This window comes from Lagopus leucura, unplaced genomic scaffold, assembly GCF_019238085.1.
Source record: "Lagopus leucura isolate 7727_CA_CO unplaced genomic scaffold, USGS_WTPT01 Super-Scaffold_100028, whole genome shotgun sequence".
Taxonomy (NCBI): Eukaryota; Metazoa; Chordata; class Aves; order Galliformes; family Phasianidae; genus Lagopus; species Lagopus leucura.
The window spans coordinates 7869125-7894621 of NW_024962279.1; the positions used below are offsets into that span (position 1 = coordinate 7869125).

General features: G+C 52.3%; 1 protein-coding gene across 1 annotated transcript in view; it reads right to left on the reverse strand.

The window, feature by feature from the left end:
- The window catches only part of PLXND1 (plexin D1), a 65163-nt gene extending 42276 nt beyond the window's left edge, over positions 1-22887 (reverse strand). The window contains exons 1-8 of the mRNA XM_042880965.1: positions 21583-22887; positions 9771-9947; positions 7141-7272; positions 5411-5511; positions 4667-4796; positions 4012-4186; positions 2451-2559; positions 1751-1853 (exon numbers count right to left, since the gene is read on the reverse strand). Coding sequence (XP_042736899.1) covers positions 1751-1853; positions 2451-2559; positions 4012-4186; positions 4667-4796; positions 5411-5511; positions 7141-7272; positions 9771-9947; positions 21583-22887 — 2232 coding nt within the window. The remainder of the gene's footprint in view (positions 1-1750; positions 1854-2450; positions 2560-4011; positions 4187-4666; positions 4797-5410; positions 5512-7140; positions 7273-9770; positions 9948-21582) is intronic.
- Between the last annotated feature and the right edge of the window lie 2610 nt (positions 22888-25497).

Genomic DNA, 25497 nt, shown 5'->3' on the forward strand with positions numbered 1-25497 from the left:
ATTATTTCAGAAGTGTGCAGGCCTGTGTGCGTGCGCATGCAGAGGAATGGGTATAATGGGCTGCAGGGGGCTTTGGGAAGGGGGGACATCTGCAATGAAAGGCCTAAACGAAGCTGAAAAATGATTTTAAAAGGTCATCTGTCCCTCACTTTTGTTCTCACTTTGAATTGATGGCTCAGATATCAGAGCTGACTCAGAATTAAAATCTGTATGACAAGCCCATCCTGTTCTCTCACAAGATGTAAATTACACTGCAAAACTACAGCAAAAATGAAGCCGGCTTCTCCTCTGCCCCAGGGTGTATCCAGATTAATGCCTTTGACAGTGGAGCCATTGGGGTAAAAGACAACAAAATATTTGGGCCATTATGCAGAATAATTTTCAGCAGGCAGGATTTCCTGCCCGCCTGCACTGAGCCCACTGCTGACCGCACTGCTGCTCTTGCTCTGCTCCAGGGGGCACACATGGAGCGGGGCTGCCTGCCCTTCCCACGTCGGGTGGAAGAGATCAGGGAGCTGTGCTGCGTGGCTGCGGGAAGCACACCTCGCCTTCATTAGGTACACTCAGTGCTGCCTAAACAAGGAGATGAAATAACAGAGATGCACATGCTAGGAGAAGTAGAACAGAGCAAAGCTGTGGAAAGAGACTTCGACTTCAGTCCCAAGCCTCTTTGAGCTGAACCAAAAGAGTTAAAATAAAAGCAGCAGGGCTGCCGCTGGAAATTCATGCCTATGGCCTGCTGTGGCTTTGCATGTCACAGCAGCTGGCATGGCTTTCTAGATAAATATACTTTATAGGACTGATTAACCAGTTGCCTCGCAGTTCTTTCTCCCACTGTTAGTCAGAAGGTAGAAACAGAGCCTTCCCGCTGAGTGTACTGTTCACATCTGGAGGAGGGTGAAGAGTCTGAGTGTTTAAGATGCCATGGACGAAGCCAGTGTGATGCTGGCTTCTCAGCAGACCTGTTTGCAGGTGCAGCCATGCCAGCAATGGTTTATTTACTGACAGCTAAGAATGCAACATGAGGAGCCACGTTTCCAGGGCTACAGAGCACCTTCCCCTGCAGGCTGCTTCCCAGGAAAGCACTTGGGAAGGCCACAGACAGAATGGGACTGTGCCCAAACCAGCACTGTGCCTGGCCTGCCTGCAGCTCACTGCTTAGCCCCAATCCAGACAGCAAAATAAAACACCTGGTGTGTTATGAAACAGGACATTTGCTAAGCAAAGGGCGCTTTCCTTAACCACTCATTATAAACAGCCAAGGCATTCACAAGAAAGCACAATCCATTCAGAAACAATTCACAGAGCAGAAGAAATACATCCTGCATTCCCAGGGAACAAACTACCAGCTGCGACCCAGCAGTGGCAGGAAGCATTCCATATTGTTCTGCTATCAGACAGGATGGTGTGGGGTAGCCACGTGCTGTACTTGTCCACCCGTCCCACTTGGGCTCTTGGAGCACCACGTCAGGTCTGGTGGGGCTGAACAACCAGGGCAGCGAGCACAGGGAGATCCGAAGGAGCTGAGGCAGGGCTCAGAACACCACTGCCAAAAAATTTGATGTACAGTGGCAAAGCTTGGCTCACATCCATGTCAGATTGATCACTAAAAAGCCAATTTAATTTAAATTAACTTCAGTTTAAATTTCAGAAGTGGGAACACATTGAGGCTCTGGTTAGCAAAAGCTTTAATTTGGAAAGGGACGATTTTCTCCTTCAGATGAGTACTGCCAGTGGTACCAGGTCTTACCCTCATCTGCAGCGCATCCTCGCACCACGAGTGGTTGGAGACACACATGTACCTGGAGGGGCACCAGTAACACTTCCACTTGGTCGAGAGGCAGCTGGTGCACCTGCAATGCCAAAGGAGAGGGGTGAAAAGCAGATTTGGAGGTGCTCAGCAGAGCTGAGTCACACAGGAAATCTTCACAGATTGTGTTCAGTCTTTAATGTGCCCAGGAAAAACCTTCCCACCACTGGCACTGGCATTTTCTCTCCTTCCACCTGAGCAGGCTGGGAACATGCACAGAGCCACCTGCCCCAGTGTGCTGTGAGTAGGGTGGCTAGCTTGGCTGCCTGAGGGTTAACAGAACAAGTCTCATACAGACATACAGAAATATTATTCTTGTTTAAAAAAGCCAGCATGTCCAGATGGCTTGAGATGCCGCTAGGACCCTCCTTTGCAAGTCCCTGGCAGCACAGCAGCCACCTTCCTGCCAAATCCTGCCCAGGCCCTTAGCATCGGGCTGGCAGGCACTGCGCTCATCCAATTAACCCCAGGCTGGAGGCCTTCACCACCCAGCACACGCTTCTGGCCTCAAAATGTTGGATTTGTCCCCGTTTCCCCAGTGCACGGCAGCAGGAGATGCAGGCACCAGAACCACCAGCATCCTGCCCTCCCCCAGCGCAGCCCCGGGCAGCAGTGCCACATGCAAACATGGATCACTCACGCTTTCTTTGGGTAAATGTTTCCAGTTCTTTTGCAATCGTAGATGGTGAAATTGGCCTGGATAATATTTTTGCTGTTGACCCGGAGAGCTGTTTCGACAGTCACATGGTCTGAGAGAACGAAGCCAAAGAACACTGGGTTGCAAGAGCCTCGCTCCTCGGAGCTTACTCTTAGAAGACAAGACAGGCCCTTGGGAAAACAGCAGCTAAATCTGATTTGTTTTCTCTAGGGCTTCCTCTAAGCTGTGTTTTGGAGCTCAGACCATTCATCTTGTGCCCTCTGACTTCAAACCCTTCCCTCTTAAATCAACACTTTACAACACCCTTGCCAAAAGAACATTGCAAATTTCAGCAGAAAATTCCAGTGTGTTGCACGAGTGTTAACTAGGGAGTTAATTGTTGTCTTTCCTTACAGTAGGTGCTAAATGATATCTTTTTAAAAAAGAGTAATTAAAACATGCTGGTTAACATGTCTTAGACCCCCACTCACTTTCCCCAAGGTAATAAATCCAGAGAAAGAGTGGAGATCCCTTTTTTGGCGACATCGTGCGCTATGCTGAATTCCCCCCCACACAAAAATCGCTTCTGTTTTTTTTTTCCCCACAATTTTGCCATATAAGCAGAGGGACAAGAAACAATGCCTCTTTCAGAATATGTACAATAAATCAATGCACTGGATTCCTGAAATTCATCTGGATATTGCCATAACTAACAATAAAAAACAGTTAATAATCTTCCATTCTTTGGATAGCTAGGGAGAAAAACAATGCAGCCTTATAAACTTGCTTATGAAAAGTAGGGTTTTCAAAAGGACTGGCTAATTCTTCTCCTACTGAAGTCAGTCGTCTTCAATAGGGCATTCACTCTAAGCTTGAAAGATAAAAATTTAACGCTCGAGTCTGGAAGGAATCACCACACTGCCCAGAGGAGCAATGAAGTGCGGCTGTCCCTGAGCTCTCAGCTCTGGGCAGCTTGGGTGCAAAGCTGGGCTGCCAACAGCCAGGGCTGAGGTGCCCACTGTGCCGCCAGTTGCCACAGCATGGGCATCAGATATTGGGCAATTCTCAAAACAGGGAATACTGGAAGATGTCAGGCTGGCGTTTGGTTGCATTAATGAGGTTAGAGTTTCTGAACTATATTTAGGTACGTTTGCTCTTCTTCCAGAATTCCTGAAGGGCACTGTAAGTTTCAAACAGGGCTTAAGTAAAAGCAATTGGAAGTATTGACGGAGGTAGTGACAGTTTCCATAGACCTGCTTTGTTTTGGTACTTACTGACCTAATGCAGAAACTTTAACCAGATACACCTCAATACAGTAAGCATGGGAATGAACTTTTACATCCTTCTCTTTGTAACAAAAATTGGCGGTTTGAAATACTGCCAACCCGTGTGAAGATGGTGGAACATCCACACCTTAAAGCCATGCGCCCTACGAAACAGGAGCAGCTTGGGTCTGTCTTCTCCATTCGCATCATCTGCACATACAGCCAGGCAAAAAAGGCCTATGGAAAGCGACTACCATAGCAGTAGCAAGAATGGGCAGAGCTTATATTCCTTCACATACCTTGGTCTTCTGGAAATGCAGGGTACTTCTGGCGTGGAAGTAAACTGCAGTAAATAAATTGGTTTGCATAATCTCCAGCAACTCTGGCTACCGTGTAGATATTATTTCCATAATTGCATGAAATGTTTGTTCCATTTAGGTTTGGGATAGTCCCATTTATTTGTATTATCAGGACCTACAATTGGGGAAATAAAAAAATTAGTTATTCGCTTAGAAAATCATATTTAGCATTTGTCAGTGCTTCAGAAGCGTTTCATAAACTGGGAACTCCAAACAAGAACACAGACAGCTGTGTGCCCTCATTTTGTGCATTCTGAACTCTAAAAACACAAACCAGTGCATTATCAGCTGACACAATGAGCTCTCAGCACCTGCCTGCCAGCCCCTGCACAGCCCCCATGGGATGTGCACATGGTTAGCACAGCAGAACCATAGAATCATGGAAAAATCACAGAATGGCCTGGGTTGCAAAGGAGCACAATGCTCATCCAGTTCCAACCCCTGCTATGAGCAGGTCACCAACCAGCAGCCCCGGCTGCCCAGAGCCACATCCAGCCTGGCCTTGAATGCCTGCAGAGATGAGGCATCCACAGCATCCTTGGGCAGCCTGTGCCAGTGCCTCACCACCCTCTGTGTAAAAAACAATCAATCCTACCGGATTCTCTTTGTCAATATTAATCTCAGGCTCCAAAATGGTCATGGAGGGGCACTGCTGCACTCCTTCACTTGCACTCGCCCAGAAATTGGCTTCTGTGAAGTTCATGCACTCATGCTGCAGAGAACACCTGCAGGACACAACGGAACAACTGGTGCTTGATTATTTTCAAAACAGTTGATAAATACACTGACACCCCTGTGATCAAAGAGTCTGAAAAAAATCCCATCTGCACCATTTTCCTCCATCCATGCAGTTAAGGAGAAAGCCCTGCTGCAACCTTTGAGCAGCTGGTGCCATGATAAGAGACACTGCATCCATCAGCACCACTGGGTTTCAGAGAAAGTGAGAGCAGGACACGCTCAGCAGATAATAGGGAAAGAAAGGTGAAATTTTGTCTGTAAATACTCAGTCTACATTTGTAAACTTCCATTTGAGCATAGTCTTCTACCCATAACTAATAACTGCAAGGGTTATAGACATTCTCTAGCAGGGTGCTGGGGCTGGCAGTCCCACGGCTGGATGCCTGCAAGATGTTCCTTGAACTGGCAGCTACCTGCAGCGTAGCAACTACTGTTACATGGTGGCTCAAAAGAGCATCTCATATGTGATCATTTTAAAAAGTATCTATTTTGTGAGGATGGAACAAAGACTGGTAGAAATACGAAGCCACCAAGAATGCCCGTCTGTGGCCTCAAAGGCCAAAGCTGTTGCCATCCCACATCGGGACACAACAGGTCCTACCTGGTCTCCATCGTGCACCACCCACAGTACGCGTCGGCTGCAGCCAGGCACTCTGCACACGTTGAATACTGCTCGCAGGCAGCCACCTTCACTCGTGTCATCTGCACAACAACAGCATGGTTGCATCCAAACGCTTTGTAATGCCACAGAAATGCTGCACCTGGCTTTGATGGTGCGGCCAGCAGTGAGGCACAGAGCCCAGCACTGCTGCAGCCACCAGCACGGAGCGGCACTGCAGGCAGCGTGACCGGACCGGCCTGGTGCTGCAGCTCTGCAGGGCTGGGTTGCTCCTCCTCAGCCAGCATCTTCAGCACCAGTGTGTGATGGGAAAGTGATGGGGAGGGACACGACACCTCTCCACTGCCTCAGAGAACATGGCTGGGGCTGCTTTCACAGCTTCTCCTTGGTTTTGGAAAGCTCCTCAGGCTTTGAGAGAGCTCCTTTCTTAAAACAGCCAAATGGTGTTTGGTTATTTATGAACTGATCAGAAAGCCACACCATTTTGAAAACCTTAGTTTCTAAAAAGATCACAGTAACTGCTGCAGGCATACTCTGCAGGCACACTTGGAGGGAAAGTGTGCGTCAGTTTCTGCATTTTCCTCCTTCCATTTCTGAACGGTTGGGAGGAAAAAACAAGTTTGGTAACTCGGAGGTCAACAACAGGAGTGCCCTGGCCATGCTCTGCTCCTCAGGTATTGGTGGCACATCAACATGTCTGGTTGGTTGGTAAAGGAATGAGCAGACAAGAGCAGCAGAGAGGTGCTGCTCTCAGAGCTTTATCCAGCCAGGAATGAGGTCCTCAGCACAGCCTGACAGCAGACAGGCGAAAGTCAGAAATATCAGCTGGAGAGGCATCCTGGGAGTGTTCTGTGAAATGATAATGACCAATCTGCAGGGAATTAGGGCTTAGAAATATAAATGCAACATGTAACGTTTGTGGTTGTGCATCTGTTTCTACAGATTAAAATGTAATTCAGGACAAACCACCAGAGCCCGGAGTGCTCAGCTCTCATCTTCCTCCCCTGCTCACTTGAGGGAGACGAGCCCGTCTGTTCCTACCTGCTGCAGGCTCACACAGCCCCATCCCTGCTCTGCTGGCGGCTGTGCAGGAGCTGCCCCTGCAGAGCCCTCCTGGCAGGCAGCCTTTCTGCTGGGATTCCCCAAAGCCTCCTCACAGACCGCATGCCATAATTCTCAGTTTTCTATAAAGCAACAGCCTCAGCTTATCTCCCTCTCCCACAAGTGGGATCAGTTTAGATATCTTTCACTCTTCCTTTCATCTCGCCACCACAAAGACAGGAAAGCCAATGTGAATAACGGGAATATTCCCTGCCTCAGACAGCAACGAATCATCACAAGGCAGGAAAAAGTCTTGTGTGTGCTTGAAATCACACTGCTCCAGAAATATGGCCAGTAAACCATAATGCACAACTTGCTGCCCAGCCGGAAAGCGCAGAGACCCAGCCCACACCTCACCACTGAAACCAGACACAGCAGTGGGGAAAGTGCTGTGCCCACCGCCCACCATCCCCATCCCAGTGCACTGGCCTTGCCCTCACCGCACTGCTCAGGGTGGAGGCATGGTGAGCCCATCCACTGCAGGACCGCTGCCAGCAGCACGGCAGGCACGGGCACTGCATTAGGAAGGGTGGAGGGGTGCTACGACAGCAGCTGAATCCCCCAGCTTCTTCTGCTCCGCCCACTGGCATCGCAGCGCGTTGTCAGCTCACCTGGTAGGATGTCATCAGATAGAGGTAGGTGGGATCAGAGGGGTCAAACTGCATGATGGGGTGGACAGGCTCTCCGTAAGCCACTGAGATGGATCTCCTGCTGACAACTCTCATGGCACTGTCCAGGTTAATCTGTAGTGAGAAGAAGCCACTCTCTGAGACTATTTCTCAAACACTACGGAGAGAAGATTATTTTACCTTAGTTATAAACAAGAATCAAGAGGGTATCTAAAGACATTCTGTATCTTCAAGTGCTGCAGACCTTTAAATGCTTTACAGCTTGCAGACAAAAAGCTTTATGGCAAAACCATCTCTGTGGCACAGGGAAGCCACTCCGCCAGGAAAAATGCCTCGTGCTGAACACACCTCCCACCCCTCAGTCTCTCTATCTGAAGCAATAGCCCACTTGGAATCCTTTCCGCCTCAGGTCCTGCCTGCAGCACTGCCTGCCTACACGGCCACCAGGCCATTCCCATCTCAGCACCACGATGGCACATGTTGAGTGCTGCTCTCACTGCACCCTGATGTAAATGGCATCAGCCTTCAGCCCTCACTATGTACATATGTGCGTTTTTGTTACAAAGAACATTTCACTTCTAAAGCTTAATGAAAAACAGCAGCAATCAGCAATGCAGACATGTAATGTGGCATTCCGTCCTCCCTGCTTATCTGAAAATAAGTGTGTCATTCATGGCCAGAAGCTTTTATCCCTGCTGACTCCCGGGGACGCAGCAGCTGCAGCAGGAGAGCTGCACCCACCTTGCCTCACCAACCACCCGTGAGCCACCAGCAGTCATGGAAAAGGCTGCACAGTGTCAGCCCATTTTTCAGATCCCAGAATGTCTTGGCATTTGACTTGAGAGCTCAGCAAATTAAATGTGGCATTGCTGAGAGGAAATAACAATAGGGCTACACAATTTCACATGACAGTCACTTTTCAGCTTAAAATTGAAAGGGAGTCAGGAAAATTCCTACCTCCTTGCTAAGGAGGCAGTAATTGCAGGGACCAAGCAAGCCTGCTCTCTCTGAAGTCTGGATTAATTCATGAACATAGGATTAATTAATTCTTACACTAGAGCTGCACTGATGTGTCCTGGTCAGATAGCTAGCGCAGGCTGAACACAGTGCTTCCCATGCGAGCAGCCATAGAGAAAGAAGGGAACTGTCACTGCCACTTTTAAAACCTGGCTATCCAGAGCCAAATAATTCACCTGTGATCACCCACAGTGCACAGGAACCAAGCCCTGGTGCCCACCTCAGCTCTAAGCCACCCTTCCCCTCCTTGCTGAGCTCTCCTCCAGTGCCCACTGCTCCCAGCTGCTGCCCCAGGTCCCTCCCTCCGAGCACCGTGATCCCACAGTCGTTCTGCCCATACCCTCCCTTGCACCACACGGAGCTGCTGCTCCTTTAATGACTTTGCTGGCCATGGCACAGATAACGGCCCTGTGAGATGCCCGCCTGCAGACTATCTGATTAATTCCCCATTCCCTGGCAGCCATAATTGCTGCTGGAAGGAGCTGGCCGAGCGCTATTTCTGCCCCTTTGCTGTCTTTTCTCAGGCAGCAAATCTAAGTGATAACTCACGCAAAGTATCTCGTATCCCGTGCCAAATAACAAGGACCCCGAAGGTAAAAGGGCTTCTGGTTATGCAGCTGTGTTGCAGAATTAGATTAGAGCTATCTGAGCAAATTATCCCAGCAAAGGGGAGCCAGGAGCCTCTCCCTAATGGAGACTCGGTAGATAAGGCTGCTTGCTCTGCAATGGCAGTGAAAGGAGAGCTGTCAGCGCTGTGTGATCACGCTGTGCTGTGTGTGGCACACGCTCTCCCAGCACAGCACCTGAAGGTGTGCCGGCTCCAACTGCCCCTGCAGGCAGGACTCAGAGCAGCCATCGCCCTCTGATCTCTCCCACGCTTCTGCCAGAAGCACTGGAAACGAGGGAAGAGACAGGATCCTTTTTCTTCTTTGCAAGCATTCTGATCCAGTATTCCACATAAAGCAGGCTAACAACAGCAGCTATCTGTCAGCCATGCTTCTCCTCCGGGGCTTCCCCCCTCCTCCTCTATGGACTTTTGATTCTAAGAACACACTAAACTGTTGTGTCTGGCTGGAATCAAAACTTCTTTTGGCAAACTTTAAGCCTTTAAGTTACTGAAACCCCAGCTTGCCTCTTGGCTCCAGACACCGCGCTGCGCCGTGCTGCCTTTGGAACACGGCATAAAATCAACACCTTGTCTCTGTCAGGCACGGGGATCCACACCTGTGCGGGACTCAATGAGGTACTGCCTGGCATTCCCTGCCCACATGGAGCCCTCCACGGTCCTCAGCTCACAGGGGAAGTTTATTAGAAGAGCTGTTAATAATTAAATGCTGCACAATAACATTTTCAGCACAGGTCTCATCAAGTACATCCTGCTCGAGCGGCAGCCTTGAACAGTAATTAACCAGTCACCAGTCACCAGGCAGTGCACGTCACTGCACAGAGCACAGCAGCATCCAATTACCTCTTTATTGGCAAATGAAAGCAGGTGCTAAGAGAAATTGGTAACACACACTTCCCATTGCGGGCCAACCATACCGACAGCAGCTGTACCCCCACTCCCCACCCCCTGCCCACTCTCCCACACTTGCCTTCAGGAGTCCTCCGCTGGCAGTGCCCAGGAACACCACAGTGTAGTTGTTGATGCTGGTGACCGCCACAGCAGTGAGGCCATTGTAGGTGAGGATGGGGGTGGCGGTGATGGGGTTCACGATGGCCAGCGGGTGCTGCAGGTGCGCTGCTCCACAGTCCAGCTGCTCCGGCTGCAGCTGCAGGGAGATGCACACATCAGTGCTTCAGCACAGCAGTTCTTCCTCACCAGGACTCAGCAGGTTGAACCACCGGACCCACAGAAAGCACCTTGTCACCAAGCAAGGAAACAGAGGGTAACATAGGGCTGTAGCCGTTCACAAGATGTTCGTTGTGTGCATCTGGCTTCTTTTGTCAGCAGGTTGCGTTACCCTGACTGAACTGAAGGTATCGTGGGGCCGGGGGCTGCAGTCCTGGCAGAAAGCCCTCCCATGGAGCTGGGTGCCTGGCACTGTAATTGGAGCCACTGGGTAGGTACCGTGACTTTGCACCCGTGTCAGGTGTGAAAGAGTAATGGCAGAGGACAAATTATAAGGAGTCCTTATCTATGAATGCAGCCTGTGAGTGGATATTTGGCATCCATAGCCCACAGCACGCAACTGACCCGACCACCCTGTGCTAAATTAATTAGCGCCACTGCTGCACGACAGCAGCATTTACCAACCAGACCGACGCTTCATATTTCTCCTTCCCCTTCAAGATGTACCCAAGATTTATGACTGCTCTCACCCTGAGTCCTCTGAGATTATCCTTATGATTTCTGCTCAGACGACGTGAATGGATTCAGCATCGCCTGAATATCACAGCAGTCTGGCTGCCGACCATCTACCTGCTGTCGCTCCCCAGTAGCTGTGAAGAAGCACCGTGGGGACAGCCGGCGCCGCTCGGTGACGGGCACAGAGAGGACCATTACCACATCAGCTGCAGCATCATTTCAGGCTCATCTCAAAAGCTGCAATTGAGCTGTCACCCTCGCAGGTGCTGGCACACAGCTAAAGGCCAACAAGTGTGGGTATGTGCAGGACGCCAGCCAAGGAGCAGTGGCAACCACAGCCCTGCCTGCAAGAGGCACACACACACTGTGCCAGGCAGCTCCGATGGAGCTCTGTGCTGATGGAGCTCAGCCTGCAGTCCGGTGTCACACATTTTATGCCCTGCTGAAATCAGCCACACTGTGGATTTCCCACCCAGAACAGTAACCGGGAGCATCACTGAGGCAGAACAAATGCGAGGATACTGGACTGCATGCTTCTATCAGACAGAAGCTGATGAGTGCCCTGTTTGGCACATCCCTTCCTTCCTGGGCTGAGCTCGCCAGTCCTGTACCTGAATTCCTGGGATCAAATCATGCTGCCTGCAGCTCTCTCCTCAGAGCCCCCAGCCCCGATCAGCTCCTGGCTGCACAACTGGGGGACACAGTGAGCACAGCCCCACTCAGCCCCACAGGAATGGATGCTCCCAGAGCTGCTGCCTGGTGCGAATGGGAGCGAGACGAAAGGATCAAGTGGCAGACACAAACGACTGCTAAATGTGTTTTGCAGTTTTACGGCATTTCATTCCATTAAAAAATAAAACTGCAGCCCAAATTCTCAAGTGTATATGTTTCTCTCTGTAACTGAGCAACACAATCTCTTCCTGCTCTGCACAGAATATGGCAAGCCATTCATTTTTCTGATTTAATGGTCTCTTTCACTCACAGCCAAACTTTTAGAAAAGCACTTGGTTTTACCAATTTATCCTGGGAACACATTTCCAGCTCCTCTTCACTACTCGTTACCAACGCCTGCAAACCAAAGCTCCGTGGGCTCCTTCTGCTGGGCCGTGCCACCGCAGCAGCCTCACGGGGCACAGTGGAACTGCTCTGAGTGCAGACGGATGAAGCCAATGGAAGTTCCTTATCTGTCACCTCCACCTGTTTATAAATCACGTTTACAGACCCAATATAAATGCAAAGTGTTTTCTGTGGTAAACAGGATGTAACTATTGTAAAGCAGGCCAAGCATTATTTTGGTCACAGACATCCTTCCTCTAAAACACCTTTCTGTTGATGACATCAGTTCTTCTGAAGGACAGGAGGAGACAGATGGTGTTTCCCTCACTTGGGCTCTCGGGTGGGGTGACACAATATGCTGCTTCTGTCTGTAAACTGCAGCACCAAGGAGATATTTTAGCTCCATCATTTTAGGGTAAACAGGATATGACCAAGTCACATCCTCACTCAGGCACCAGACAATCACACTGCAGCTTGGGAAATTTCACTTAGAAGTTGTGCTGGAAAGGATTCTTGATACAGAATGGGTGAAATTTTGCTCCATTTTAAACCACCTTAACCTACTCTACAGCAAGGAAAGCAGGAGCAGTTTTCTCCCAAGCCAGTACCTCTCAGTCATCTGCATTTCCAAATAACCCCATGAGCATTTACAGTGTTCCACTGTTTTTCCACTAGACACCACAGACATCTTCAGTAGCTCACAGAAGTACCAGAGGAGGCACGACCCAGCTCCTTCTGCACCGCAGGCACTCGGCCATGCCACACTCGTGCCCTGCAGGAGCCACGTGGGGTGAGCTGCTACCAGCACTCGGCCAGGTCAGGCTGAGCCGAGGAGGGCATGCTTGGAATTCGTACAACACTGAAAACTGCTGCAAATTATTGCAACCCAAGGAGCAACATCTAAGACGAGGGTTGTCAGATTAAGTGTGGCCAGAAAGTCAAAACGGGGCAGAGATAAAAGATCTCCGATCACATCAGAGCTCAGGAGCTCGGCTGTGTTCATGGTGCAAGTTCAGCCTTTATCCCAGGCTCAAACCAGTACGAACCAAAGCAGCAGTGTGCCAGGCCTCCCATCAGCAGGGCCAGCCCCATGCTGCACCCCAGAGGCAGGCTCACAGGATGTCAGTTTCGGAAGGAAGTCTGCTGGAAACAGAAGGAGGAAGAGGAGTGGTGAGGCAGCACTCAGGAAATCTATGAAACGCACTGATTTCTGTATCCTGCCTTTGTGACCTTAAAAATAGTTCTTAAGCAAAGATGGAGTTTATTTCTGAATGAAAACCAGAAAAAAGCCCTGCAGCTTCTGCTTCCAGCAGAAAACCCTTCCTTGCTGCACCGCAGAGCCACCGAATGGTTCGCAGTGCGGCAGCAGCAGAGCGCGCCCGCCCCGCCGAGCACCGCATCGGAGTGGATTAAAGCGTTGGCTCCCAACATGCCTGGAGTCCTGGGAAAATGACACAGCCAGCATCCGATAATCCGCTCCAAACTTGTTGATTTGTGGGACTTAGAACCGTCTTTATAGGCTCAAAATTTGGCAGTTGCTTCCACACAACTGACATTTTCAGGCCATTACATTCTGTGATAAAAGGGCTCTGGCCTTATCTCCCGTCTTCCTCAACATAAACCACTGGGCTCTTATGAACATGTAGATATGACTCAGGGAAATCTCTCACACTGCAGACGGAACACCGAAACTGATTTGGATATGTCCAAAGAGAATAGCAGAGCACAGGTTCAGAGTTGAACAGGGAGAGAAATGTGGAGATGCTGCATGGACATGACTGCAGAACAGGCAGGGTGAGCAGCCGTGCGGCTCTCAGCTGCCTTGCAAGGACAGAAAACTCAACTGCTTGTCTGTGTCCAGCAGCACTGGGATCAACCAGAGCCCCTCCCCAGGCAGGGGAGAGAGAGCCCTCTCAGCACAGCCAGCAGTTTGTACACACAATCACGCGTTTATCCGTCCGAGTGTTGCAACCAGAGCTGTCAAAAACAGGCTTGTAGGATGCCTGGAGGAAAATGTCATCCTCCGAAGAGGACTCCACTGTTCAGGCACTTGAAATGTAAGTGGTCTCTAATTGTGGTGCTGCTGCAAAGGCGGTCATTATCAGCTCCTGTGACTTCCCACCATGGTTTTAAAGCAATAAAGCAAATCCGTGCACTCCTAACCAGTGGAGACACTTGGGCTGAGCTCCACCAATAAATTAATCACAATTGCAGGAATCACACACACTGTGCACTCAGCATCCGCATCAGCACCACATATATCCTTAAAAAAGGCTTCAGATGAAATCTGCACCTGGTTTCACTGTTTATACGGGCTGCAAGTCTTGCGAGCAAGGAAGCAGCATTGCTGTGCTCTGCACGATGCCACCCACCCCACAGTGCCATACCTGGCACAGCACCACTGCCAGCAGGTAACATCTGCCCAGGTGACAACATCCCTAAGTGTCTGAAGTGTGCAAGAGGCCACATGCAGCTCTTGGAACACCTCTGCTGACCCCCGTGCCTGTTTTTGCACTGGCACAGGGCTGAAAGCCCTCAAAGCACTGCCGTGAGACTGCAGGCCTCAGCACCAGCCCCACTCGCTGATGGCTTTGCCCATATTTTGTGAGGAACATCCCTTGTGCTGCTGTGTCCGTACAGTGTGTGGGTAACATTTGGCTCCACCAGATCTACTCACAGCCCAGGCTGCTCCTTCCCAGCAGGAGCTTTCCAGCCATAAGTTGGGAAAGTTAACGGCTTGTTGAATTGCAGTAATTGCTTATGAAAAGCTATCAACAGATTCCCTCTGTCAAACCCCCATGAATCACCATTCCCTTGACAAACGAGCATTCACTGTACTAAAGCCAGCGGCAGCCAGCAGAATAGATTTTTGTAGAATTTGTTGCACAGACAAAAATGACTGTATCAGTTCCCCAGTTCCTGCCCTCTGCTGCAGATGAATGTCACCCCCACACCAAACAGTATCCCTTTGGCTCCAGCACAGCTCCTGATGCCTCACAGTTTTTTAGCCTCTTTTCTTCACTTTTAGTTTACAAGAATGTTTTTATTTTCCTCATTCTCCCCTCTCCTCACTCCTGACCTCTTCCTGCCAGCTCCTGACATCCTCAGTATCACTCGAGGAGTTCACGTGACGGAAACAACCGCGGAGTTCAGAGTAGTGTCCCCAGCTTAAGGAAGCAGAGCAAACAGTGAGTTTGCCCAGGTGGGCACAGTGACAAATGCCGTGGGAAAGGCAGGCTGCAACAAGAACCATGGACAAGCATTCTCCTGGGACTTCTCACCCCTTTACATCTGCTCTGCAGCTGCACAAGAATCAGTCAGGGTTTGTTACAAGCAGAAGCAAGAGGTGCCAGTGTCACCAGTGCTGCCGCCCGCTGCTTTCAAGAGGAGGGCCAACCCCAAGGCCCCCAGCAGCCCACCATGCCCAGCTCTGTGCAGAGCTCACCCCACGCCCACCCCCAGACAGCACCCTGCCCCTGCACCATAGCCCACACACTGCAAGAAGCAGAGAAACAAAGGCTGCAAACTGCTCCTCTATGGTGCCGCCAGGAAGACCAGCCACGCTTATAGCGCTGGTCCTCATCCTGCAATAAATACAGTGCTTCAGATTAAACAACCAATCCCCACAGAAAGGGCAGGCAGCAGAATTAACGAACAACAGGCTCCAGGGGGACTCTCACAGTCAGAGCAGTGAGTGCCAGAGCATCGGAGGTCGCGTGGCTGTCAGATCCCCCCGCTGGGAGTGCTGCTCCTCTGTCCTGTTCTGTAGGGACCTCGAGCAGAAACCACCACCTACTGCCTCCATCCCAGGGTGTTCGACTGCTGAGCATGGCTGAAGGTCCTTGTGGAATTACTGGGAGTAAGACATCTGCTTTATTGAGACTGTATGTTATGAGCTGCTCCTTCTGCTCTTTCCTTGGGAGAGGATCCCTTCCACCACTCAAGCTGTATTTCTCATTTATGCTTGGCTTTGGCTCCAGGAACCAATTTCAAAATATCTGAGCTCCTTTCCACAGGAAGGAGTCTGGGGTGAGCATTTTGGCTGCTCAATCATCAGGGGTTACTTTTCCTCATAGCTGCTGCTCACACTCGGCGCTTTGCATCTACAGTGCTCTGCACAGCTGTGCTGAAAAAAGCATCCATTAAGGTAACAACTTCTACCTAACACCATCAGCCTTTTCACGTGTCAGTTCACATCTATTTCAGTCAGCAATAGCTTATAGTAAATGTTTTGCTGTATTCTAGTTAGTTCTGCCAAATCAATTAAGCACTGAGGTAATGAGCAGAATTCCATTCTTCTTTTACACATCCTCAGTAAAACCTGGGTGCTTCTCCCATACTCACTGTTGCTCCCACTCAGAATAGCTATGCCAGAAGGGACTTGCGCTTCTCCCAGACATGCCTTTACACTCCTGCCCACGTTTTTGGGACTAAGGAAATCCAAATAACAAGTTGCATGGATCGTTACAGAAAGTGAGAAGGGATTAAGGTCTGAACACACATCTCCCACAGCTGCAGAGACAGCATTGGTGTAACCCAAAAAGCCTTCTCCAGGCATCTCTCTGAAAGCACAATGTTTTTTTGCCTGCCAGGATTTCATATCCCCATCTTCTTCGCAAGGCCTATTTTATGGCAAGGTTATTTTCAATTAGATGGATTTCAAAATTTGTCCTGTTGGATTCAGCAATTGTGCACATCTCTTTTTGATCAAAGCACAGAAGAGTTTCTCTTCCTCTACACTTCTACATTTCTTTCCTTCTGTTTTCAACATCTGTATGAACCGACCCTTCCAAAACTACTTGGGAAGATCTACTGCATTTTGCAGTTCATGTGGTACCAAACCTCAGCACATCGCATTACAGCTCGGAAATGCCAGGGACTGGCAGCTTGTGCCAACCTCCCCAGGAGGTATGAAGCCTTTCCTCAGCCCTCGCTCCAGTGCTCTGCAGCTCCACTGCAACGCCAAGACCCCATGCAGCAGCACATAGCATTGGTGCCTCTGCACTGCTTCCAGCCCAACCCTGGTCTGTGAGAAATACTGAAGGATGATGGGTTCAACATCACTGGTAGCTATTTTATTCTATATTAAAAGGCCCTCACCCTCCACATCTCCCTTTCCTTACCGAGTGCTCTCTCTCACTGTGCTCTAAACTTTTCTCAGATCCTTCCTAAAGTGATAGCTCTGCACACAGCTATTTTCTTGCACACTCTGTGTTTCAGCAGCTTGCTGTTGCTGGGATATCCAGCAGCTCTCAGCCCGTTACATGCTGGCAATGGCCAGCAAAAAGTGGGATGAAAACCTGAGGGCTGGAGGGGTTTTTCCTCCAGGAGCCTCCATGTGCTCCCCATGTGGACAAGTCCTGCTGATGTTCGGCAGGCCATGAGGCACAACCACCACAGCTTTGGTACTGGCTGGTCATATCAGCACAGCACACTTGCATGGGCTCTTCCCAGCTTGGTTCTATGCAGGCACTCTTGGCACACAGCATCCAGCAGAGCTGCTGCCCAGGTGTGTGATCCAGAGGGACTCTTCCACTCAGAAATAAGTTCTGCCACTCTCTCCAAAGTAGGAAATCGCTGCTGTCAGTCTACCACCTTCCCCATTTACTGCAAGATGTTACATTCCCATTTGAAAGGAAAACAAGGGTTGCAACATTTGCTTTACCAGCAATAAAAATAAAAGTAAAGCCCTCCAGGAAGTGCTTGGGCTAGGTCACCCCCCATCGCACCCTGTCCTGCAGACAGCAGTTGGGAGCTTTAATGCCATCCATCACTCACATGCTGTGAGCGCATGCCAAGGGCCAGCCATGCACACACAGCCCTGCTGCTGGGTGGCCGCAAGTGCGAGCCCATGGGGCCAAGCTGCCCTGCTGTAGGTAGTGTGAGGCAGCACTCAGGTGCTTCTAATTGATTTCTTCCAACCACCACAGGTTCCAGCCTGCCCTGTGTTTGCAATAAATTACCACAGCTGGGGGCTCAGCCTTACTACCTTTCCAGTGACTTGCTGGCAGAGGCTGTCAGACTGGAAAGTCACAGAGCTGCTGCCTACAGGTCTAAATAGATGCCCACCAGGAGTTAGGAGGTGGGGCGAGGTGCTTTCATAGTGCCATCCACACCCACAGGTGTCTCATTCATGCCTACCCTCAGCCCCACTCATCTCCCCAGCCCAGGTCTGACATCCTGTATAGCTGCACAAATCTATGTAAGGTCTTGCCCCGGCCCAAACCTCCACAGGTGCACAGAAGTCCCTTCAGCTGCTGCTGCCCAGGCCAGGGAGGCTGGGATGGAAATGGGGATGGGTGGGGGCTGACTGCTTATGGGGCATCAGCTGCAGACAGATCACAGCATTGCTCTGCAGTGCTGTGTGACACTGCGCTCCATGCAGGCGATCGCAGCACCGCCACGTGCAGCAACCTTCTGTGACCCATTGTGCTGCAGGAGCTCCTCCTTATTCCTAACGCAAAAATTAAGTGCAAATTTCCAGTTTCCTCTCTATGGCTAACTCTCCAGATTTCTGTGAGTAAATGGAAGGTTAGATCACATTTATTTCCATGTTTGGAATTTCTAAATTAGTATAAACCAGCACTTCAAAGTGGCTCAGCTCCTATAAAACCCAGTCCCACGGAGGCACCACAGCATTTGGATGCAGTGGATGCTTTGTCATATTCCCATGCGGATCTGAGCTTTTTTGGGGGGAACATTACTGTACTGGCTTCAGACCACTCTCCTCTGCCCAAACACGCAGGCACCGGGTTTGTACAGCCTGCCAAGGAGCTGGTTTTCTTTAACAACCCCTCACAGCAAAGCTCACTGGTGGCATCTCATCAGTGCACCACAGAACACTGCTCTATGGGCATGCAGGATCTGACACAAAGCCACAGAGCCAGAAACTTGAGGATTAGAGCAGAAACATGTTGTTATCCTATGCCGCCATGCTCGAGTTCTTCAGCACAGAAAACAAACAGCATTTTCAGCCTTTTTGGAGTTGCAGAGTCCAAAACATTTCCCAGGAGAGATGCAGATCCCTGGGTAGCACATCTAACCCCAAGGAGCATCACTCTGCCTCCTCTCGCTGCCTCTCAGGGGGCTCAGGGACATGTGGGGGTGCAGCAGGCCAGGCCTAACCCATGGGGCACAGTCAGTGGCTGCTGCAGGGATGTGGACAGGCACTGATGGGCATCTGTGTTCTTCCTCCCTTCCAGGGCTCAGGCAGTCTAACCCAGGCTCCCAGCCGTGCAGCAGGCACGCCTTCACACAGGGGTCCCTGTAGCCACGTGTTAGAGAGCAGCCCACTATTTGATACAAACTTCATCACAGAAAGCTGTTTCTGTTGTGGGAAAGCAATCCCAGAGCTCACCCGCTCACTCAGGGCACAGTGGGAACACAACGAAGCCAGACCGTTCCCTGAGGCACTCTCCTTCCATGGAGCTGCTGCTGCCATTCACCTCTCACTGACCTTCTGGTGGTGCTCCCTGAGAGCCGCCCTGGACAGAGCCCTGCTGTGCCACCGCAGCGCCCATCAGCCCCGGCTGCAGCGGGCGGGTGCTGCAGGAGAGGAGCATTCAATTAGACAGAACTGCACACAGGGGGGCAATGATTTTCCTTTCACACAGCATTACGCCTAACAGCCATGCTCCTGTTTGTACCAACCAGCTACTTCAGACCAATGCCTATTCAGAATTAATCAGGCCATCATTCAATTTTTATTTATTTATTTATTTATCTTTCCCAGAAAGAGCTTAAAACCCAACCACCCAGACTGCAGGAAGAGCTAGCAAACCACAATTCTGATAACGGTGCAGCACCTATCAACGTGCAAAGGAAAAGTTGGGAACCCAGTCGTGGGTGGGAAATCAGCGCTCACAATGGGATGTGCCTCTGCACCACCAAACCGGTGTGCTTCAGAACATTTCCCTGCTGCGTTCCCACTCTGGAACACAAAGTCTATCAAAGCATCTCCTTGTTTTCAAGGTGGAGACTGATGTTACATTTTTGCACCACGAAATAAACACAACACTACAACTCTTGACACCGCCACTCTAGGCCTTGAAAATGTAAGCAGCTTGTTAAATTTCTGGCAGTTCGAATGAGTAAGGAAAAGGTAAAAGAAAAAAAAAAGGCAAAGCAAGTGAAAGGCTGTCCCTGTGCTCAGTAGGAAGGCTTCTAGAAGGCTTGGTCAGCGCTTTTAGAGGAATACACTTCAAATAAGTAGAAAGCATAGAAATATTAGGCGTGAACGAATATTAATAGTATGCTTCATTTACACCCTGCCATACTTGACTTCAAAGGCTCTCAAAGTAGCTTTACAAATGTAATCTTCCATTCTATGTGAGCTAGGCTCTGAGTAACAAATACAGGAGTGTTCCTCAAATCAGGAGATGTGGGTATCCGGTGGCATGACTGCTTGGGGACAGCAGTGCCGCACCAGTGCTGGTGAGGACCAGAGCCCACTTTCCCTGCCCACCAGCCCTGCTGCTGTCTCCGTGTAAACAAGTTTCCTTGCAGCCTCACCTTCCTGCAGAGCTGCGCACAGCGAATGTCTGCTGGCTTCTACAGGTCTGGAGGTTCAGCACTTTCCAGCACGTCCAACCCGCACACACCTGACTGTCAACCCTCCCAGAACAGACCTCACCAACACACTGCCTCCATCCTCCAGGTCATCCTCAGCCCGTAAAGCACTTGGTGGGATGCAGGCAGGAGCACACCTCAGGGCAGCAGCATGGGACAGTTCCAGAGAAGGAGAATCCTCATTTCATTGCTGAATCTCTCAGGAATGAGCTGTTTAAATACCTCACCTGGTACGATAGATGTTCGTACGTTGGAGTTATTTTCCTTATCAAACAAAAGTGCAGGAGCACAGAGGAACCATTGGGGAACTGGCTGTCTCTGCCACTGAGGTTCACTTAAAGCTGAGCCACTACCTCCGCAGAGTTCCCACCTCCTCTCAGCCCTTCTGATAAAGCCGTCACAGCCTGCTGTGGTGCTGAGCTCAGGCTGCAGACACTGAGCTTCATCTACAGCCAGCGGGAGCCGCGAGTGCCTCCTGCTCAGTGAATGGGATTCCTGACTGCTCCTGGCTTCTTGGAGAGCCATGACCATGCCAGGACTTGGAGATTGAGTTTTAGCAGTACAAACTCAGAAGACAGGACAGCTACCAGATTCCCTGGCTGTCAGGCAGTTTGCCACCAGGGAAAAACTATCCAACTTTGCCAGGGCTGGTCCATGAACCAGTGCATTAAGACTACATATTTTAACACAGCACAGAGATGCCACACTAAACACTCTGGTTACCATGGGAAACCTTTCTCCTTGCCACCGGCATTGCTCAGGGAAGCCTCAGCCCAAACACTCGATCTTGCTTTTGAAATCAAACAGATGTTTTTACGATCTTTATGGAGCTGAGTTATGCATCCTTCCCAGAGGGCGGGAAAAATGCAGTATTAAAACAGCTCTTTTTTCCTCTCTTTCCCCCCCAACCAAAGCATTATATGTTCTTAGTGAAAGGGAAAACAGACGTCTTTTCCTTAACATTTTCCTTCACTCGGTAACAAATCACGACAACAGCAAACTTTTGCCCCAAACGAAGCACGGCCGTGGGTGCGCGCACCGCCCCGCGCAGGGCCGTCCCGTGGGAAAGGAGCGGCTGCTGCTGGCGGCGCTCCGCGATCCGCATCCCCAGCCGCGCAGCGCCGGGAGCGCGCAGAGCCGTGAGTCACCGCGGGTCCGTCCGCTGGGGACGAGGACCGTGGGAATCAAACCCTCCCCCGGCGCGGCGGTCAGAGCCGCGCCTCGCACACACTCTCCTCTTGAGCGCAAACTCGGCTACTGGAGGAAGGAGCCCGCCCGGCTCGGACGCAGCCGCCGGCTACGGGCGCCCAGCAACGGCGGGGCCGACAGGACTGGTGGTGCCGCCGCCCCCCCGAGTTGCAGGCGGCCGAACAACAGCGCAGAACAGCACAGAGCAAAGCAGCGTCCCGCAGCCCGGCCCGTCCTAACCCGTCCCGCAGCCCGCCCGGTGCCAGCAGGTGCCCGCGCAGCCCCACCTGGATGTTCCTCTTCTCGCAGGCGGGCCCGGTGCCCTGCACCACGCTGTCCAGCACCGTCACCATGCCCGCGCCCGGGCTCACGAAGCAGGAGTTGCGCGCGGCGCGGATCGTCTCCTCGATCTCGGCGAAGCGAAAGACGCAGAGCGCGGAGTGCGGCCGCCCGCCGCCCGCTCCGGCGCGCTCGAAGACGCCGAAGAGCAGCTCCTCCTCGGCGGGGCCCCCCCAGGCCGCCCGCGCCGGGAACACCGACACGAGGCGGGTGAAGGCGTCGGCAGCGCCGCCGCAGCGCAGCCCCAGCTGGATATAGGACTCGGTCAGTTTCTTGGGCTCGCCGCTGCCGTTGAGCGTGGCCTCAGCCGCGTCGCCCAGGCAGATGCGGGCCAACAGGCTGTGCGAGGGGCTCTCCTTGTCGACCGCGTTGGCCTCGCTGTTGAGCGCCAGGTAGGCGTAGGGGCGGCGGGCACGCTGCAGGAAGGCGCGGACGAAGCTGAGCTTGTGGCGAGCCTTGTCGCCCTGCTTGATCTTGAAGATGTTGTCGTCGGAGGGGTTGATGTCGAAGGTGAAGAGCTTGGCCAGGTCGCCGCGCGCGTTGAGGGCGCGGATGGCGATCTCCGGTGTGTTCTCGAAGCGATGGTCCTCCAGGCTGCTATTGCGTGGAAAGAAGGGGCTGCCGAAGCCCGTGTAAGTGGCGGCCACCAGCAGGCGCGCACCCCCCCCGCCGCCGCCCCGGCGCAGCAGCAGTCCCACGGTGGAGGCGTTGGGGTGGTTGGCGGCCACGTTCAGCATGCTGGGGAACACGGCCAGCGGGTCGCTGCCGCCCGGCGGGAAGCGCACGGCCACGGCCGAGATGTTGGCCATGCTGCGGAGCTGGCAGAGGCCCTGGTAGATAGAGCCGCAGACGACGAGCACGCCCTGCTCGGGATCGGGCTGCAGGATCTTGTTGTAGTTGTTGGTGAGCACCTTCGGGTGCTCGCAGGAGGCCTGCGGCAGCTGCGGCGCGTGGCACAGCGGGCTATCCAGCACCGGCCCCACCGCCGCCTCCGCCTGTAGCGCCAGCTCGCCCCCCGACAGCTGGAAGAGGCGGTTGACCGCCGCCAGGTAGACGCGGGAGCCGGGGCCGTCCAGCGCGAAGTTGTTGGTGGGGGTGGGCGAGAGGAACTTGCGCTGCACCTCCAGGCCGGCGACGCGGCCGGGCAGCAGCAGCAGCAGCAGCAGCAGAGGCGGCGGCGGCAGAAGCGGGAGCAGCGCGAGGGGCTGCGGCTCAGCGTTCGCCGCCGGATCCATCCCCGTCCCCGCGCCCATCCCGCCGCGCCGCACACTGCATGAGCCCGCGGCGAGCGGCGGGAGGGGCCGGGCCGCTTCCTGCGGGGGCAGCACGCCCGCCGCCGAGCGACGCCCGCGGGAAGTGGCGGCCACAGTGGTGCGCGGCGCTGCGCGGCGGGGCGCGCTCACGGCCGCACCTCCCTCCCTCCGCCCGCCCCCGTCTCCGCCCTTCTTGGCGTTCTTCGCGTCTTTCTTATTTGGGGTTCGTCATGTGAACGTGATTAAGTTGCGGATGTTTTCCCCGCGCCGCCGGTCGTTCCCGCACCGGGCAGGGGCGCAAACGCGGTGACCCTCGGCCTTGGAGCGGCTCTTCTCCGCCCTCCCCACCTTTTCCATTTTCGCGCATGATGGGCGGAGGGCTTTGCAGGGGCGATGGGAGCAGCCTCTTTTCCCAGCGGCGCGTCGGACGGGAGGGGGATGTGCCCATCCTCCCCCCGGCGGTCGCGGTGCCCGAGCCCGGGGTGGGCGGCGCACGAAGCGGGCAAACGGAACCGAGAACGGCCGGGGCTCCGCGCCTTTCCGCAGAGCGGCCGCAGGGCTGGGGGCTGTCGGTCCCGTCCCATCCGGGCTGCTTGGGAGCAGGGAAGCTCTGGGGAGAAGTGGGGCCCCGGCAAGCCGCGGCTGTCCGGTTCGGTTCGGTCCGGTCCTGCCGGGAGCCGGCAACCGCCGCGGGGCGCGCCGCCCCACCCCCGGAGAAAGCTTGGCCCGCGTGTTGCCAAACACGAGAGTTGAGAACAGGACCGTGCATCTCCTCTGCCCTCCATCGGGCTCTTTTTTAACTGTGGGAAGAGAAAGGGAGAAAGAAGCTTTAATATTCCCAAATTCCACCCACTGAAAACCCGCAGCGGGGGAAACGGCTCCGAGATAGCGCAGCCTCTGACCCACCCTCCCTTATCGCCGTGGGAAAGCTCTGCCTGGGCGGCAGAAGGTGGAAAGCTGCACCTCTGCCGTTCTGCCCCGGGAGGGAAAGCTCGGAACCGGGTGGGCTCTGCAGAGAGCCGCTGGGGCGGGAGGGCCGGGGGCAGCAGCAGAGGGCAACCCGGGGTGCTCGTCTCCTTGTAGGCGGGAAACGAGCGGGGCACCGCACGGAGGGACCGCGGCCCCTCGGTCGGCACAAACGGCTGCGGGGGGCAGAGGCGGGCGCTGCCGTACCCTGACGTGAGCTCTGAGAGCAGTAACAGCTGCGGGTACGAATCTTCGTCCGATCTCAGCGCCCGCGGAGAGCTGAGCAAAGGAACGCCGAGGGGAAGGCTGTGGTTTTGCTTTCGCCGTATGGCGGCAGTTGTACCGCCGCTACGGCACAGGTAACCCTGCAGCAGGGGCGCTTCGCCGCCCACGAACAGCCGACAGCGTTCAACGCGGGGCTGGCAAGCCGAGGCTCCGTTTGGCGAGGAGCTCTCTTCATCCTGCCCACCTTCATGGTGCTTATTTCCATTTATACAAAACACTAGCAAAGCTGATGGGGATTCTGCGCTACTTCTGTTCTGGAGACGAAAATCCTCTGTTGTTGTCTAATCTCATTTCTACACCTGCCAATTTCCCTCACCCCCTTCCTGTCCTCCTCACCCTCGTCAGAGCACTCATTAATACATAGCTGCCGCAGCCACGCCACGTCCACCAGAAATGTGCACTGAATAAAATGCTGTGCTTTCACCTTATCTAACGCATTGTCTCTGCTGATCATGTCATTAATTAGTAGAGTTATTAGCTAATTGTGAATGTGGGGCTCCCAGTTGTTTGGTCTCTTTAAAACTACAAGTTAACAATATTTAAATGTGATTGTGTCTTTAATTACATAGAAATAAACCTCCATGATCCCAAACCCTTAATCTGCGTATTTTAGGATTCCTTATGGCTGCTTATCCTGATAGCAGCGCATCTTCCATGAGAAATCAGCCTTTTAAAGCACATCGAACTATGTTCCAGATTACAGTCACTTTAATATGTATGTATATATATATATGTAGGTCAAAGAGCACAGACAAATGTGCGACTTGCCCAAGGTATACAGCCCTGCCTTTGCCAGAGAGAAATCCCCTGGGAGCCCCGGTTCCCATTTCCGCTGCTGAGCTGTTGTCTACGCTGGTAGAATTAAAGCCCAAATATTTGTGGTATTGAAGGATTGGTTGACAAAGATTTCTTTGCTGAGGAAACAATCCTCTGGTAAGATGCTTTGAAAGGAATATTTTCCAGAAATGATTTTCCACCCTGTTATCTGGGCTGTTAGAGTATTTCAGGGCAATATTCCTAATGGAGCAGTAAAGGGCTTCAATCTCTCATACACACTTCTCACTGTTACTATTTTTTTTTTTTTTTCGTTCAGGAAGGAAAAAAAAAAAAAAAGGGTCACAATTGAACCTCTGCTGCCTGCAATAGACCATCAGCCCCCAAATCCCTTCCCCTGCCACCCCTACACAGGTCCAAAGCTAAGGGCTTTCAGCTGTCTCTGCGGGTGAGAGGGGCCGCGTGCATCAGAACTCAAAAACACTTTAATTATTAATAAATATATTTACACGAGAACAGTTTCCCTTTAGGGGAAACACGAGGTACTCATGCAATTACTCAGGTTCTATTGACTCAGTGCTGACG